Source organism: Patagioenas fasciata, chromosome 5 (assembly GCF_037038585.1).
Source record: "Patagioenas fasciata isolate bPatFas1 chromosome 5, bPatFas1.hap1, whole genome shotgun sequence".
Lineage (NCBI taxonomy): Eukaryota > Metazoa > Chordata > Aves > Columbiformes > Columbidae > Patagioenas > Patagioenas fasciata.
The window spans coordinates 5820588-5836688 of NC_092524.1; the positions used below are offsets into that span (position 1 = coordinate 5820588).

General features: G+C 35.2%; 1 protein-coding gene across 5 annotated transcripts in view; it reads left to right on the forward strand.

Moving 5' to 3' along the window:
• Positions 1-16101, forward strand: part of ANO3 (anoctamin 3) — a 183491-nt gene that overhangs the window by 100698 nt on the left and 66692 nt on the right. For 4 of the 5 annotated variants that reach the window (XM_065839113.2, XM_065839115.2, XM_071808824.1 and 1 more), the window contains exon 4: positions 11625-11761. In XM_065839113.2, the coding sequence (XP_065695185.1) occupies positions 11625-11761 (137 nt within the window). Of the gene's footprint in view, positions 1-11624; positions 11762-13696; positions 13856-16101 lie in introns of those variants that run through there. The other variant, XM_071808825.1, reaches the window with a different exon arrangement.

Genomic DNA, 16101 nt, shown 5'->3' on the forward strand with positions numbered 1-16101 from the left:
TGCTGTCATAAATTTTCCGATATGTTCTCACATTTAAGACTAACTTCTGTCTTTAGTCTCTATTTACTGTTTTTTTCATACATTCACTCAAACTTTTCCCATAACAATCCTTCATAATAAATTCTCTTTGAAGCATGTATTTGAAATTTCTCTAGTTATTATTTTTCAGTTGTGATTAATCTTGTATAGCCATGTTATTCGGTATTGTCATGGCTACAGTTATGTTGTTTTCTGCTTTAGCTATTCATATATATATTTTCTTCAGATATGAATGTATATAAAGTGTTCCCACCTGGGGGGTACACAAAGTTATGCAGAAAAATACCTATAATTGGGGCATATTTGTACCTGCATTAGTGCCATTTTGATACTTTAAGTCAAAGTAAGCAGGAAAGGAGTTATTCTTAGAAGAGTCTCATCCTTGCAACTGCAAAATGAGTCTGTATAGAAATACACAAGTGGTAATTTGCAAGTTCTAAAATTCATTAATTTTGAAATTCCTTGACCTTGTGTGATCTATTTGAAGTACACACAATTATTGCTGCACCTTGCACAACTACTGTGAAAGATCATTTTGCTCACAGTCAATGTAACATCAAACTAGAAATCATATCTTCATGCAGAAGGAAAGGGATCTGCTTTCGGAAAGCTATTTCTGCTCACCTCTGACATGTTTTAGCATTGATTTTTCTTGATACCCAAAACTTCTAATAGATAAGAGTCTCTTCAAGGTCTCCTAAAGAGGTAGCTACTGGAAATGTGAGTGAAATTGATACTTTCTCCATAACAAAATCAAAATGTTCCAAAATCATGACACAGACCAAAGATTTGACATGAAGGTTGCATGAGAAAATCGTGAAATCCTGTGTCTCAGCAAGGTTCCAGTTGAAACTACTGCCCTCTCTTAGTATGATTGCTTTCACTGGGTAGGCAAAAATGGATACTAGAAGATTTCACTCTTATAATTTGCTTCATTTTTTTTTTTTAATATCCTGTTCTATTTTTTACTAATTGCTTACACATAAACATGCTTACATTATTGCATTTTTATGGATGGCAGCAACAATTCTTTCTCCTAGTAAGAAACGAGTTGTTTCTCATTCACATCACCTACTTTTAACCCGAGAAGATTCATGGAGGGGTCGGTGATTGAGGAAAAGATAGATTGAGTCTCATCAGCTTAAAACTGTATTCAACTTTGCTTTGGATGTTTCCCCTCTTCTGACTACAACTATGCTCTTTGAAGAGACAGAAGTATTCAAATGGTAGCCCTTTGCTAACTTGATTCATTAATTTGCCTGTGTTAATTGAGTCAATCCCAAATTAGATCACTGAAATTAGTGAAGTTACTCTATATTTACGGAAGTGTAATTTGTGAGGATGTTCAGCTACAAGCACGAAAGGAAGCAGTATTAATAAATAAGTCCCAGAAGTCAGGAGTAAGAATTGCCTTACATGAAATTCAGCGTTCTCAGTTAGGTTCATGAAGAGAAATAAGGGACAGATAAAGGTGCAAAAAATGTCCTTTTTGTAAACTTTCAAAATACAGTTTGCTTGCACTTAAGGATTGTATTTATGTGGTTAAGAATTTGTCTCTGATGCTAAAATTTTCTACTTTTATCCTGAACCTGGAGGAAAAAAAGCAAAAGAAAATACTCCTGCTTGAACTTTCATCACCAAATAGGTGAAAAAGATGTAGTCCTGCTGTGTGCTTTAGCCAGTACCCTGGCACTTTGATGGAGTTTGCAAAATAGGCTGATTAATGGGTATCATCTTCTTAGTGAACCTTTTCAAACTGCTCTCCTGAGAACATGAAAGAATGCTGAATTAAGTAAATGTGGTGAATTTTTAATTAGACAGCATCATGGAACTATACATAAAATAGGCCAAGTGGCTTTCTCCGCCTCCAGAATTGTGCCTGTAGGCAAACTGGCTTCTTGTGAGAAGGGGATTAACAGGCATAAGAGACGAGACTTCAGTGGAAATATTCTTGTTTATTTCCGTTGCCTATAGCTGGGGCCATAAATCTATGGGGCTTGTTTAGTTAGTGATGTTGATGGATTTATTAATATAAAGAAGATACCGTGCTACACCTTAGGTAAAGTGTGGTTGTAGAATTTGGTGTTCAGCCCGAAGCAAAACCATTTTACTGCTTCTACTTCATTGAGGAAGTGTTTTCTTTTCCTGTATGTTTGCACTATAGAAGAGTATAAAGTTTTGGTTTAAGTGACCCTTTTCACTTATTGTGACTCCAGTCAGACAAAGACAAAACTAAGATCAGAGCTCCCAGTTCAATGGAGAATGTCAACCCCTCCAGCTACACTGCAGCTTCTTTTAAGATTTTTTACTCATCAGAGTGAAAGATTCCTGGGTTTTGACTATTCAGAAAATGCCTTTTTACGTAAGAACTTCTCCAAGAGACTAATATGTTTGCTAACCAATATAATGTAGTTAGTGAAAAACTAGTTACAGTGAAGTTATTCTTGACAACATGACTTCAAGTGTGCCAGAGCCCTGGACCAGGCTACCCAGAGAGGTTGTGGAGTCTCTTTCCCTGGAGACATTCAAACCCACCTGGACACCTTCCTGTGTGATCTGCTCTGGTGAACCTGCTTTAGCAGGTGGGTTGGGCTGGATGATCTCCAGAGGTCCCTTCCAATCCCAGCCACTCTGTGATTCTATAACAGGGCACATCAATTTTTTTCAACTCAGCTGCAAGTAGCTAGTCAAATCCTATAACCACACACATGGGGGAATTTTCTGAATAAGCTTTTTGATGAGAACGTTCCAATTTGGCAAGTCTTCTTCAGAAATGTTTGCATACAGTTAGAAAAGTGTAGGATTTCTTGCCATGGAGCCACGCACCACAGAGCAACCAGTACCCTGTTGTGGAAGCTGTGACAGAAGGCTGAGGTTCCAGGTACTGAATTCTACAGAGAAGACCAACTTTATAACATTGTTAGTAGATTGTTTTGAGGTAATACTTGAAATTTTGCCTGAAAAATGCATGAAGTTTTTGTTGTAGTATGAAATGGGAAGAGTTCAGAGCAATTTTTATAGAGGTATTAGAAGTATTTATTGTCTAACTATATAAACTTTGATGCCAGACACCAGAGAAATCGTTATGTAAGATGCCAGAGACAGTCAGGGTAAGCCTCAGTCTGTGGTATTTTGAGTAAAAAGAACAGTATAGCTGTGATGCAGGACTTCGCTGGACTAATCTCTCATGTTCATACAATATTCGCAAATACCTAAAAGACAGATTTAGCAAAACAGGAAAAATCTGTTTCATGCTTTCTTAGAATTGAATGTCAGTATCTTATAAGACTTAAATACAAGGAAATAAAAGAAAAAAGAAAATACTTGTGTTGTATTAGTAGACAGATGTAAATTTGTGTTACACAAGAACCTGGACATTGCAGTCTGAACTTACTGCTGTAAAAATATAATTCTGCCGTCATCCATTTTTTAATTAATTTGAAAGTCACACAAATGACACTCAGACAATTGACATTCATCCTCTGAAAAGGAATTAATCATTATCTTTCTCGAAGTCTTCTGTCTGTGGATACTTGCTTTAAAATGTGGTGTGTATTTATATTCCATTGTTTTTACTGTGCTTTGTTGTCCTTCTGAAATACATACTCAGTAATTACTTTGATTGTGCCAGCTGGATTTAAATGATGTATCTTTAACTTCAATTACTCAATTTCTGGCTTTACTGCAGCTGCCAGTAATAACTGGTGGCTTTAGTTGGAGCTGGAAAAAATAAGTGGGGAGTAGTTACTTCCTAACAGCTACGTAGTAGCTACATACAGAAACTCACATTAATAAAAACTTTCTTTTCCTCTAGAACTTTGTTTTGATTTTTAAAAAGTTCTGGAAAAATAACAGAATTACAACCACACTAAGGTTAATTAATGAGTTAGTTAATCCAGGAGCTGCTGCACTGGTGTGGGGTATGTCTATGTGCACATGCACATATAAAGCAGCGGTAATTGGTACATTTCTAAAATGACACTTTTTTTTTTCTTAAAGGCCACCATATGTATAAGGAGAATGAACCTTATCTTTGAATGATCACAAATTTGGCTGGCCATCTGTTTTAAAATAAATCTGAATAAGACTTGTTTTTCGTTTGCTGAGTCCCTTTCTAGTGTTGAAGTTACTATCGCTTTGCCAGCTTTGACTTCCTTTTTTGTGCTCACTTTCAAACATTGCGAACCAGACTGACAAAAGGGTTTTCCTTTTAGGCTACAGATTAATGCCTTTAAAAATCCAGTTTATCACTTACATAGCTCAGGCATCAAGATTTTCACGAGTTAGGCCGTATTGGAAGTCCAATTAGGCTAGGAGAAATACTTGTGAATCCGATAGGCTGCTTGTTAGCTTAAAACCCCAGTTTTATCATTATAACACAAATAAGCATATAAATTGCTTTCTGCAGGTCCTACCATTAGAAATGGTAAAGGATCATCAGAGGGTCTGCCCTCCGCTGTTAGGCTGAAATATTTAATTACGAATAAGCTGTAAAAAATGAGTCATGGATAATACAATCAATAGAAATTGGCATTCAGGATTTAGATCTAATGAGTACCTAATTAGGTTATTTGGCAAATAAAACCAATGGTCGTTAGCAAATAAAACTACGCTAATTAATTTATTATTTTTTCAATTCTGCGTGTTGTGGTGGTTTTGTGTTTTTCTGAATTAGGTTAATTATGAGGCATTTACACATACTAAGCCATCTTCCTTAGTACGACTTGAAATCTTTCCCAGATAAGATCTTGATCATGAATCATATAATTCATAGATTTGCTATAATGGTTACTTTGTATTCTGAATGTATCCTGAATGCAATTACTACAAAGCTTATATATAATAAACTCCGTAATTTATGTGCTATACTGAAATGTAGTAAACTGAGAAATAATGAACTGAACCAAAATTTACAATCCAACAAGGTATCATAATAACTGCAAGATAAAGTTTTTTTGATGCTTGATTACAGAAGTGCTTGTAAGTGAATTTTGACTAAGCGATGTTATGATAAACTGAAATGAACAGGATAACCCGAGCAATACATGCTTGTGAAGGTAAAAGAAGGGACTGAAAGATCAGGGAGGATATGACTCAAGAAAACTGGATTCAGTTTCTACTTCACCAAAAATGTGATGTTTCCATTGGGACTTTTCAAACAATTTTTTGAGAAGCTTGTGGTCCTTAGGCAATGCCTGCTAAGGTAGGGGCTGTCACAACTAGCCTGTGTTATAAGACAGCTGAAAAACTGCATTAGGACAGTTTTTCCTGTATCTGGTGTGTGAGGGAATTGACCAGCCCTGTACTGGAGCTGGTTCATGCCTGGAGAGCTGGCAGCGTGGATGAAGAAGCTGTGTGATCCCTAACGAGCATAGCGCTCCCTGAAATGTAATAAGGATTAGTCTTTGGAAAGCTTAATATCGACGTTCAAAATATCAAAGTGCTTTAGGCATTTAACGTGTCTCTACCAATTCTGTACACCATCTTAACTGCTCCAAACAGCAATAATACCAGCCTGACTCCCTGTTTAAAAATGAGAAATGTTCTGTGTAATGGTTGACAGTGATAGCTCAGGAAAAGTTGCACATTAAGAAAAGCCTGTGCTTGTCTATTATGGTAGTTTTTGAGATATAAATACGCATGCACAGGTAGCCGAAAAACCTGCTGTGTACAATATAGTATTCCAGGTACACAGCAGAATCCATCACAATGCCACTTTTACAGGTGTCTAGTGATATCCTTCTCCAGGTTATTTGTTGTTTCAAGGACTAAAATTAGGACAAAACAGGATTAATTTCTTGACCAATAACCTCATTCTTACTAAAGCTTCACAAGGTCCATCCCTAAATGTGTAAAGGCTTGAAGGATTGATTCAACAGTCATTCTATCAAAGTTTGTGAAACAGAAACTATCTAGGAATAATTTTTGTATTAATTCTTCTTCAACTATGCCACATTTCAATTGAAAAGCATTTGCTATCCTACAGTAAAGTTATCTAAAACATATTAGTGGATTGCGTGTTACAGAGAAATTGGGACAAGTGCTTTTTATCGTCTAACTGTCATAAAGTTAAAATGCACTCTTGGCCCTTCAGAAAAGTATGATAGAAAGAAAGGTAGCCAAGCAGCTAAGGTGCGAAAATGAAGATGCAAAGTGTTGACCTAGAAATCAATTTCTAAACTTAATGCTTCTGATTTGTTTGATAAAACACTCCCAGAAATTAGTCTCTCCAACACTTTATCCTGTGAGTGCCTTTGGGCAAATCTTACTGTCATGCATCAAGCACAACAAAACTAAATGTCAGGAAGCGTAAATAGGCTTTCGTGATGTATGAAGACTGAAGTTACTCCTCGTGGCTCTGTATTACAAGATAGCAAAACAAAGAAGCTACTAGGATGAAGAGATCTGTTATCCACTTGATTAATGCTTGATTTTTTTTTTAAATCACTTTATAAGTGAGTGTGCATCTGAGCTGATAGTACATATTGCTTATTATGTTCAGGTATGCTAACAATTCTAGATATATATCTAATTAAATTTAAGTACCTGTCTAATTAAAGAGAAGTCCTTGACTTATTGAATTGAATAATGAAATTCCCATTGACTTCATTGAAATATTATTTGATCTCTGCCTCTAGAATAAAAAGTTGCCACCCTTTCCTGTTTTAATATCCTCATCTTTATTTAAAATTCAACCTTTTTTTTCTATCTTATTTTTGCAGGGTTAGGTAAAACTATACTGTTTAATACAGAAAACTTGCTTTCCCTGACTTGAAGTCATAATAACATATTAATTTGCCTTTCTGTAACAGGTCACTTGGGGCTTGCAAATTGTATGCATAACTTTAATGATTCTTTTAAATAAAACTTTGTATGTGACAACAATTCAAAAAGCCCTCAACTACCACACAAGTTTTAATTAACATAATTGAATAAGTGAAATACATCAGCAAGATGTTGTTATTGGCTCTACTAATTGCTTAAAAATACATTCTAGTTACTTTGTAGAGTTGTTTACCCAGTTCTGCAAACACATAATCTTTTAAATATAAGAATTTGTAGGATTAATATTTAAATCTTTCCCCTCCTTTTGGGTAGTTACTCTGAAAACTCATATAAAGAGGTCATGTAAAGGGTCATGCACATTCTTTTTGAATTAACTGTTACTATTTTACCTGAACAACTCAGGGAAAAAAATTAATCCTACCAGTTTGCAACCAAAACCAAACAAAAAGGAGGAGATTTAAGAATGAAGGCAGATGTCCTTTAGATGTCCTTGTCACTTTGAGGCCATGGACATGAGCACACACCAGCCCCATCCTCACATTTTCACTTCTCCCACTGCAGAAGACATTATTGTTTTTTACACCAATTGTGCTTTTTTTTTTTCCTTTTTAATTCTTTTGTTCTTCCCTCTATGTATCTCTTAAGATTATGTGCAGTTTCAAAGTGTTTCAGATAAATCTAAATCTGCTGTTTACTTTAACATTAATGTAGGAGAGCTGCTTTTCACCAGGAATCTTTATGGTGTGTGGGTTTTGTTTATTTTGTTTTATTTAATCCTGCAGTATAGGAGAAATGAAGTTTCATAAACAATTATTACATTCTTTGCCAGCTTTGCCATATTTTTACAATGACTGAAGGATTTTTAGACACTTCTGGAAATTACAATTCACTCTAGTGCCTTACTGAATTAATACCTTAAGTCTAGATTAACTGAAAGCTAAATACATCATGTCTGCTCAGCTGATACATTTCAACACATAAACCTTGATCATGGGCCATTTTTTGGCTCTTAAAAGAGGAAAAACTTAGAAAAAAGCTTAATAAAGTTGCAAGCACTTGGAAGTTCACTTGGGTATACAAATAGGACACTCATGTCTTTTAGATGTGCTCAGCAAAGCCCAGATGGGATGGAATTTATTAACAGTGTAGAAGAGAACATACACTTGGGGAGGCCGGCAGTGGTCTGAGCTCTATTAAGGGCGCATCTTTCTGTTAATTGGTGTGAAAGCATGAGCTTCTGGAGCAATATGAACTGGATTTGAGGCTTTTTCCCTCCTATGGCTTCTTGCCAACATGCTTCCTCTCCCCAAGTCAAGCAGGCTGGTTGTGGTGGTTGGCATTAGAGCCCATTCAAGAACTGCAGGCACAAGGAGAGCTGGCATTTGTTCTTGACAAGAACAATCAAAGGAGTTGTCATAGGCCGGGGAAAGCATGATGGGAAATAAAAAAATGAAGTAAACAGCAGTTTTCCCACAGCGCAGAGGGAAAGAGCTCGAGGCAACCCAGCTTTTCTCGTGATGTTTTGTGGAGCTGCAGCCAAATAAAGACTCTGTGTTTCAATATAAAAATGGATACTTATAATGCAAGTCAAATAGAAAGAGTGCTAGTCCATCCCATTGCTTTTGGGCTATGTTACATTAAAAACATCCTTGGGCAGTACAACTCCAGCCACAACATTTAGGGATGCTATCTTGGTTTGGCTTGTGGCAATCCTAAATGACAGTTAAAATGCAAAACCAAATAATAGAGATGACGGAGGAAAGGATGGCAGAAGATAGTATTCCTTTATAGACAAACATTATATAAAACATTATATAAAAACATCATGGAACTTTAAAAAGCATCATTATTGAAGAAAGGTTTAATGACTTTAGTCACTGAGTTTGTATTGTATTGTAGAATGCATTGGTGACGCTAAGAACAAGCTCAAGATAATTTGGGTCTTATGAGTTTATCTTTAGGGAAATGTCATTTTGACTTGGTGGGTGGGAAAACTACAGAAGAGAGACTTTCTCTTTTAGTAAAAGTGGTGGATGCCTTATTACAGAAAAAGCACCTAGTCACAAAAATACAGTCAATGTTACTAGTGGCAAAGTTTCGTTTCTGTAATCTGCTCTCAAGATCTTTTTCTAAAACCAATGTATTTAATTCTCTATTCTTCAAAAAATTTAAAACTAAACGAAAGAAATTTACAAAAAGTTCAACTTATGAAACAAAAGGAGCCTCCCCAGACACACACATTGCAGTTGTTCTTTCTAATCTGTTGTGTTCTAAAAACATGGTTCAATCCATTGAACTTTTCATCTGAGTATAATTATTTATATTCAAGATTTTGTTTTAATGTATGCTGTAGAAGAGGTGAATGGAACAACTAGTCTACACAAAGCATCTACAAAGTATAATTTAGGTGTTCTGTTGACATTGATGTTTAAGCCTACAGGAGTATTAAGGATTATGTGCTCTGTCTCTTAGTCTGACTTTTTTTTTGAGACAGATGTAACAAATGCTTCTTCAAGTGCAATATTTAAATGCTATGTTTTAGTCTTCATTCCTTCCCTTTTTACTGTACTCATACCATTTCTTTGTGGGGCAGTGCTTTAGGTGCATAGAAGTTGTCAACTGCTGAAAGGTATAAGTGCAAGTATAGTTAAATTTTGTATGAGAAACTTACCTTTCTAATTGGAAATTTCTTTATGGTGTTTTTTGTTAGTAAAACCTTTTGATTACATTTCAGACAAGATAGCAGGCATCTCTAAATGGAAGGTATTTTTTAACAGAAGATACATGCTACAATTTAAAAGTTATGTCTCTGAAAACCTAAGTGTGTTTAGCAGGTAAAATTGTGTTGAGCACTAAGGGAAAACTAATTTTATAACTTTAAATTGTTCAATTAAAATACTATGTACTTTTGCAAAGGGTTTTTTTGAGTATTAGGTGTACTCATGTCTAACCCTCTAAAACTTCCCTCATAAAAATAGACTTTTTAATGTAAGTAGAGTCTTTCTTTCAGCTTGAATGGCCTATCTAGATACAAAACTTTAGGTTTCATAGGCCTGTCTCTTTTTTTGTTTCTACTGGTTTCTATTATAAGACTTTAGTAAAGACTTCACCAAAAAGTTAAGAGCTCATCACATCTGCACGAGTCAAACTTACAAAGTTGCTTAAGTATCCTGGTTCCCATGTTGTATGCCTACTACTTGAAACCTTCTTCATAGTATTATTATTACATTCACTACATTACATGGAGTAACCTGAATATTAGGTTAAAACACTGTTTAAAATTAAAAAAAAAAAATCTCTGAGTTTGGTGCTCTGACAATTAAAAAGGGCTATTTCATATGTTAAGAAATCCTTTCACAGATTTACTGACGTAATATCAGCATCAGAGATTACAGAGGGCTCATTTTGTGTAATCATTATGTAAGCAACTAAATTGCAGAAAAAACAGCTCTTGGTAAATGTTTCAGTTTAATACTCCATTTCAGAAATGTCGGGGCTACATGAGATAATTGTGGTGGGTTTTTCTTTTCTCTGTAATGCTCACCGTGGAGAATTTAACTGAACAACTTAATGAAAAATACTTTGTTGTTTCAGATGAGCTTTTATGAATATGAAATTCAGGAAATTCAAGGTTGTGGTTCCCACAGCAACCATGACTTGTTTCTTGGCTTCTATTTAGGGTTTAGAATTACTGGGCTAAATGCTGTTTCCCAGTTCCCCTGACTTTTCCCATGTTGATGGGAAAGCTGAGATGAGAACTTGGCTCAGGATTTGTGGGTAACTATTTTATCTGAATATGTTTCTATTTCCAATTTGTCCAAGATAATAATTGTGTGGGAATAATTATTCCATCTTCTTCATCTTTAAATATTTCTTTCAAGACTAACCATTTTCCAAGCTTCATAAAAACTTACATGGTCCAATGTTGAACAGTCATTACCCCTCATTTTACTCCTGCTGGGTAAATATTCTGAGTATTATCATCATATTTGGTGGAGAATATGTAAGGAAATCAAATGTCTGGAAAAAAGTCTCCCTTCTGATAGAGGATGTTGAGTGACTCAGAGACTTAAGTTCTTCTGACTTACCCATAGTGATAACACGAGAGGAAATTTAATCTGTAGTGTGGATCTTAGGAAGTGTCAAGGAAGGTCCTCAGTCACCTGTCGCTGTCTTGGGATACTTATGTTGAGCAATTAAAAACAATCCAGTGAAAACAAAAACGCTTTCTTTGTGTTGATAACTACCTTCTACCACCATCAGGTACACCTCTTAAAATGTGTTCTGCAGTGCTCATTGCAACACCTTAATATGCAAATTTTCGAACACTATATTAAAGATGGGCAGCATGTGTGTAGGGGGATCGGGCATTTCGATCGCTTGTTTAAATTTAAAACAGAAGATGTTACTCTGGTCTCCAGGATGCACCTGACTATTTAATGACATTTTGAGTCTTGACAGTTGTGAGACAAACACAAAAGAATTTGATGTATATTGCTTTGTAGGGGTTTTGTTTGTTTTGTTTTTAATTATTGTGAAGAATGTTGTGGCCTTTTTTGATTTGAATGGTAATAGAAAAAAGTTTCTATAGGCTTTCTAATAAAAATAGAAATCGCTTCTATTTTAAGACAAACATGACATCATTTCAAGTAAAAAACTTCTGAAGGAAATGATAGAGGGTAAGTTATTGAAAAGTGGATACATAGAAGGAATGTTCAACTGTGGTTGTAACAATAGTGTCAGTTTCTCCCCACTACAACCTAAAATGAGTCCATTGTTTTCTTCTGTTTTTCCTTCAGACATAGGAAAGGACAAAGACACATACACAGACGATTCAGAACATGGAAATTATGATGCTCGTACGGATCAGTCATTGCTTATTCAAAACAAGCTTATCAGACAGAAAGCAGAAACTCGGACTAAATCATCTTTAAAGGTAATGGACACAAAACTTCATTAAATTATATCAATTTTCAGAATGTGCTTCATTATTTTAAAAATATATATTTTTAATGGATTAGATAAGATGCAGCTTAATAAATAGATGTCTCATGGTAAGAAATTCAGGTGTCTTCCATATTGCAGTTTGACCTACAGAATCAATGAATAGAATTCTCTGTACCAAAAGTGACCAAAATTATATAGAATCAAGGATTCTAGTGATTCGTATCCACTCATCTAAGAAGCAGTAGCCTTCTTTCAAAAAATATATGTTGCACAGGATTTAGGACATAGGATTCCCAGCACGGAGTGGAATTCCTGTCAGCTGGGAGGCCTCAGGAAATCAGGAGAGTTTAGAAGAGCTGATTTCATGTAGCAAATAATCAGCTGAGAGTGATCTGAAGTGTAGGATTCTCCTCCTAAGCAAAATCCAAATGTTAGCCATACATATTGAATGAAAAATAAAATTCACTTATGTGTAGGAGAGTGTAGGAGTATTTTCAGGAACCTCAACCAGAGCACTGGAAAAACCATCTCACCAGATAAAACTGACATGTTGTCTTGCTTAGTAATTATCTAATAACAGTATTCATCGTAATGCATTTTCTACAGCAGTTCATCCACTATAATATCAGAGAATTATGTCTGATTTTTATTTCAAAATATGCTGATTTTTTTTTTTCTCACTCTGGATTAGGGGACCCTTAGTTCTCCTTTTATTAGCATGATCACTTCTTAATTTGTGACAAATGACCTAACCTCAAGAAATTCTGAGTTATGATCTTCTTTGGGAACTAGAACTATTGTATTGGTATGTAAAATTGGTATGTAAATTGGTATGTAAAAACATGAATAATTTCATGCTACGAATCTAGAAATGCTTAAATTGCTTGAAGGTTCTATAATAATAACTTTGTGATTTTAGCATTGAATGCATGTTTGACAGAAATCACAGAACCATTGTAAAGCTTGTTCTCCTAGTTACACCGATCATCACCACTAGAGGATTCTGGAACACTGGTAGCAGGTTGATGTGATCTCTGAGACTTCATTTAATGGGATACTTTTAGAAAAAAACCTGTAATAATAGCTATCTAATAACTTTTAGATAGATTTACAGGTAATTATATTTACGAATGGGAAATCTCTGACATGAAAATTAAACCTTGGTAACGACAGAGAACTATTATAATTTCATCTAAATGGCTGCAATGAGAACTTGCGTTCATGTATTTTTTAGTCTGTTTCTGTAAGACAAGCTGAATTAAGAAAGAAATAATAACGGATGTTCCTGTTTGGTTTTATTCATTAGCTAGACAAAGCCTTTCACGTTAAATGTGACCTAAAAGGTAGAAAAAATAATGCAGAATATACAGAATTTAGATTATGTTACAGGGAACTAAATATTTTTAATAACAGGTAAGGCTGTTACCAAAAGAATCTAGTACCAGATAGTGTCTAACTAGTAACAGGCATTTTGTTGTGCTAAAGCAAGTTATTTTTTGTATTTTCATGTAAAATCTGAAATGATCGCTAGCTGTGTTTTCCCCAAACCTTGCATTCAGGACTGATATTGTTTATAGGCAGTCAGTAAGCTCACTTTCTTCCAAAGTTTAAAGAGGAGCCTTGTATTTGTATTAAGTTTAAAAAAAAAAAAATCACTTTTATGTCTCAATCTTTGCATGTCCTGACCTACTGAACAAAGCGCTTCAGAGTTTAAAAACAGTCTTCTGAAGCTATATCTGGCTTTCAGCCTTGACAGCGCCTTTTATCACAGCAATTACTTTGGAAACTTCCTTCTGCCTTTACTTTTTTTGCAAATGAGGCAACCAAGCAAGATTCTCCTCCTGTTTACTGCTTGCCTGCCTCCGCAGGAGAAAGGCAGAGGGGATTTAGATTAGTCTTATGTTAGAAAAGGAGGTTACCACTATTTTCCCTTTGGATTAATGTACAAGTCTTTGTGGCAGTTTGTGGAAGATGTCTAAGGGAAACTTCTTCCCAAAATGGGTATAAAACTAGCAAAAGGAGGCTTCTAATTCTTTTTGAGAGTGTTGAAAGCACAGGAGGCTACTCTACAGCTTTACAGCTGGTAAGTACTGCCATGTATTTGGAAAATATCTGATCTGTTGTGATCAAAAAATCTCAGTCTGACCAGAGAATGAAAATGTGAAAACATCACATCGGCGAAGTGCACAAGGATAAAAGCTTGTTGTTCTTCTCTGCTTGTTAATGATTCTGATTTAGGCATGTTTTGGAAAGGTTGTTTTATAATATACCTGAGAGACTCAGAGAAAAATAGCGAAAAAAGTTATTTGCAGTTAATGCTTGCTACTATTATCTGTCTCGATCAGCTACTTGCATACTTTAGCAATAAAAAACTTGTCTGCTGATATGATGGAAACCAACACATTTTTTTCAGGAATTGTTTAGTATTTCAGATCACCTGATGCACTTCCCATAAACCTGATTTATTTTGCTGCAGTTTTAAAGCCTTAGAAAAATCAGATAGTTTTAATATAGTATCTGGATGCCAATACTCATCTTGATAGTCATCTACTTTTCTTGTTTCCTTGATTTAAGATTTATAACTCAAAATCTCCCTTAGTGTAGGTTTTTATCATTTCAGAATCTGCAGATTTCAAATTGGAAAAGTGTTGAGTCACTCAGACCCATTAAAAAGCTGCCTTCGTTATCCATCCCTGCCATCTTTTCATCACCCACTGCTGTTGAGATTGTGTAGAAAGTACAATTTTGTGTATGTGATTCTGCCAAGGGATCACATGCAGGGGAATGATGCCAACGAGTGGCTGCTGAGCAAAGTATGGAATGAGCAGTATCTGCTGTTGCAAGGGAAATGTAGGAAATGAGAAGGTCCCTCATTGCAAAATTGGTATTTGAAGTGTTGTAGTTTCACTGAGAAAGGAAAGCAGGCTAAACAGAATTTATCACATGAATGGAAGGCAACATTTGTCCACAGAAGCAGCAAAGTCAGTAGCAGTGAATTATTTTCTGTAGCAATTATTATCATGTGTATAGTGACCAGATAGGAATGTTTGAGAAATTGCACTTCCCTTTCCTTTCATTCACTACATTACTGTTACTATCTTTGATCTGATGAATTTTTAATCAGATGAATTTTTAATCTAAGATAGTATATTTTGCTCTCTGGCAAGCTGAAGAAAGGGATTCTAGCACAAAGTTCTTGTGTTATTAGTACGGGTCCAGGAACCATAAAGAATTGCTACCTATACAGTAGCCTTGTTTACTGTCCTTTTCTGGTATCCACTGATATCCAGTATAATACTGCTTGTCCAGACTAGTTTTGTGTTGGACAGGGTCTGAAATGGTTTCTCCAGAAATGCAATAACTTCTAAGGAATTTTAATTAACATCTTAAATAAGCAATTGGCCCAAACATGTGGAGAATTGTATCTAATGAGCTGGACATATTGCTGAAAAATCATTATAATTTGAGCAAAACTCAGTATGTTCAGTGTAGATTATTAAAGGATAAATCTACCTGTGAACACCTAAAATACATCGTCAAGGCATTTTATTGGATTCTTTGTGATTTTTGACACATCTGTTCCTTTCTCCCCTGCAAAACAAATATTGAATTTGGAGAATTTAATGGTGATTTTGAAACATGGAATTAATTAAACGTAATATCTGCAGAATAAATCTGTTCTTCAATCTTTATATTTTCAACACTTTTGCAGAAATTATTTTCTCTTTTCATTTTTTCCTATTAAGTCCATGACTTTCAGAGTTGCACAGATTTGTGCTATGTGTTCTAATTCTTTCAATTTATCACTAGTTTCACTCACATTATTTCACTCATAATCCTGCTCCTGTGTTCAGTGGAAGTCAGGCACGTGTGCTGAAAGAGCAGGTTTGGCAATAAAAGCGTTTTAGTGTATAAATAAGAACAAGATGTTGTCAGCTGACAACAGTGTGCTGGAAAAGAGAATAGCAAGGGGATCCTGATAGATAAGGAGTAGACCACAAATGCAGTCTAATAATGCAAAAGTAAATAACATTTAAAAGGAATGATAACAGATAAAACCATTTTCCCAGAATAGAATGACATGTGAAAGTGCAACAAAAGTTAACTTCATGTTTATGCTTCTAGTGCATGGCTCTCATCTGCTGTGCGGTTTTGTTTAAAAAGAAAAAAAACCCTGATACTATTTCAGGAAATGCAGGGAAAGTCATAAGTAATTTTATCATAAAGATGAAAGTTTCAAAATATAAACACGTAAGGAATAATTTTGAGTGGTCATGTCGCTATGTTTCTTAAGGCCTTCCTATTAGACTTAAAGAATGAATAGGAATG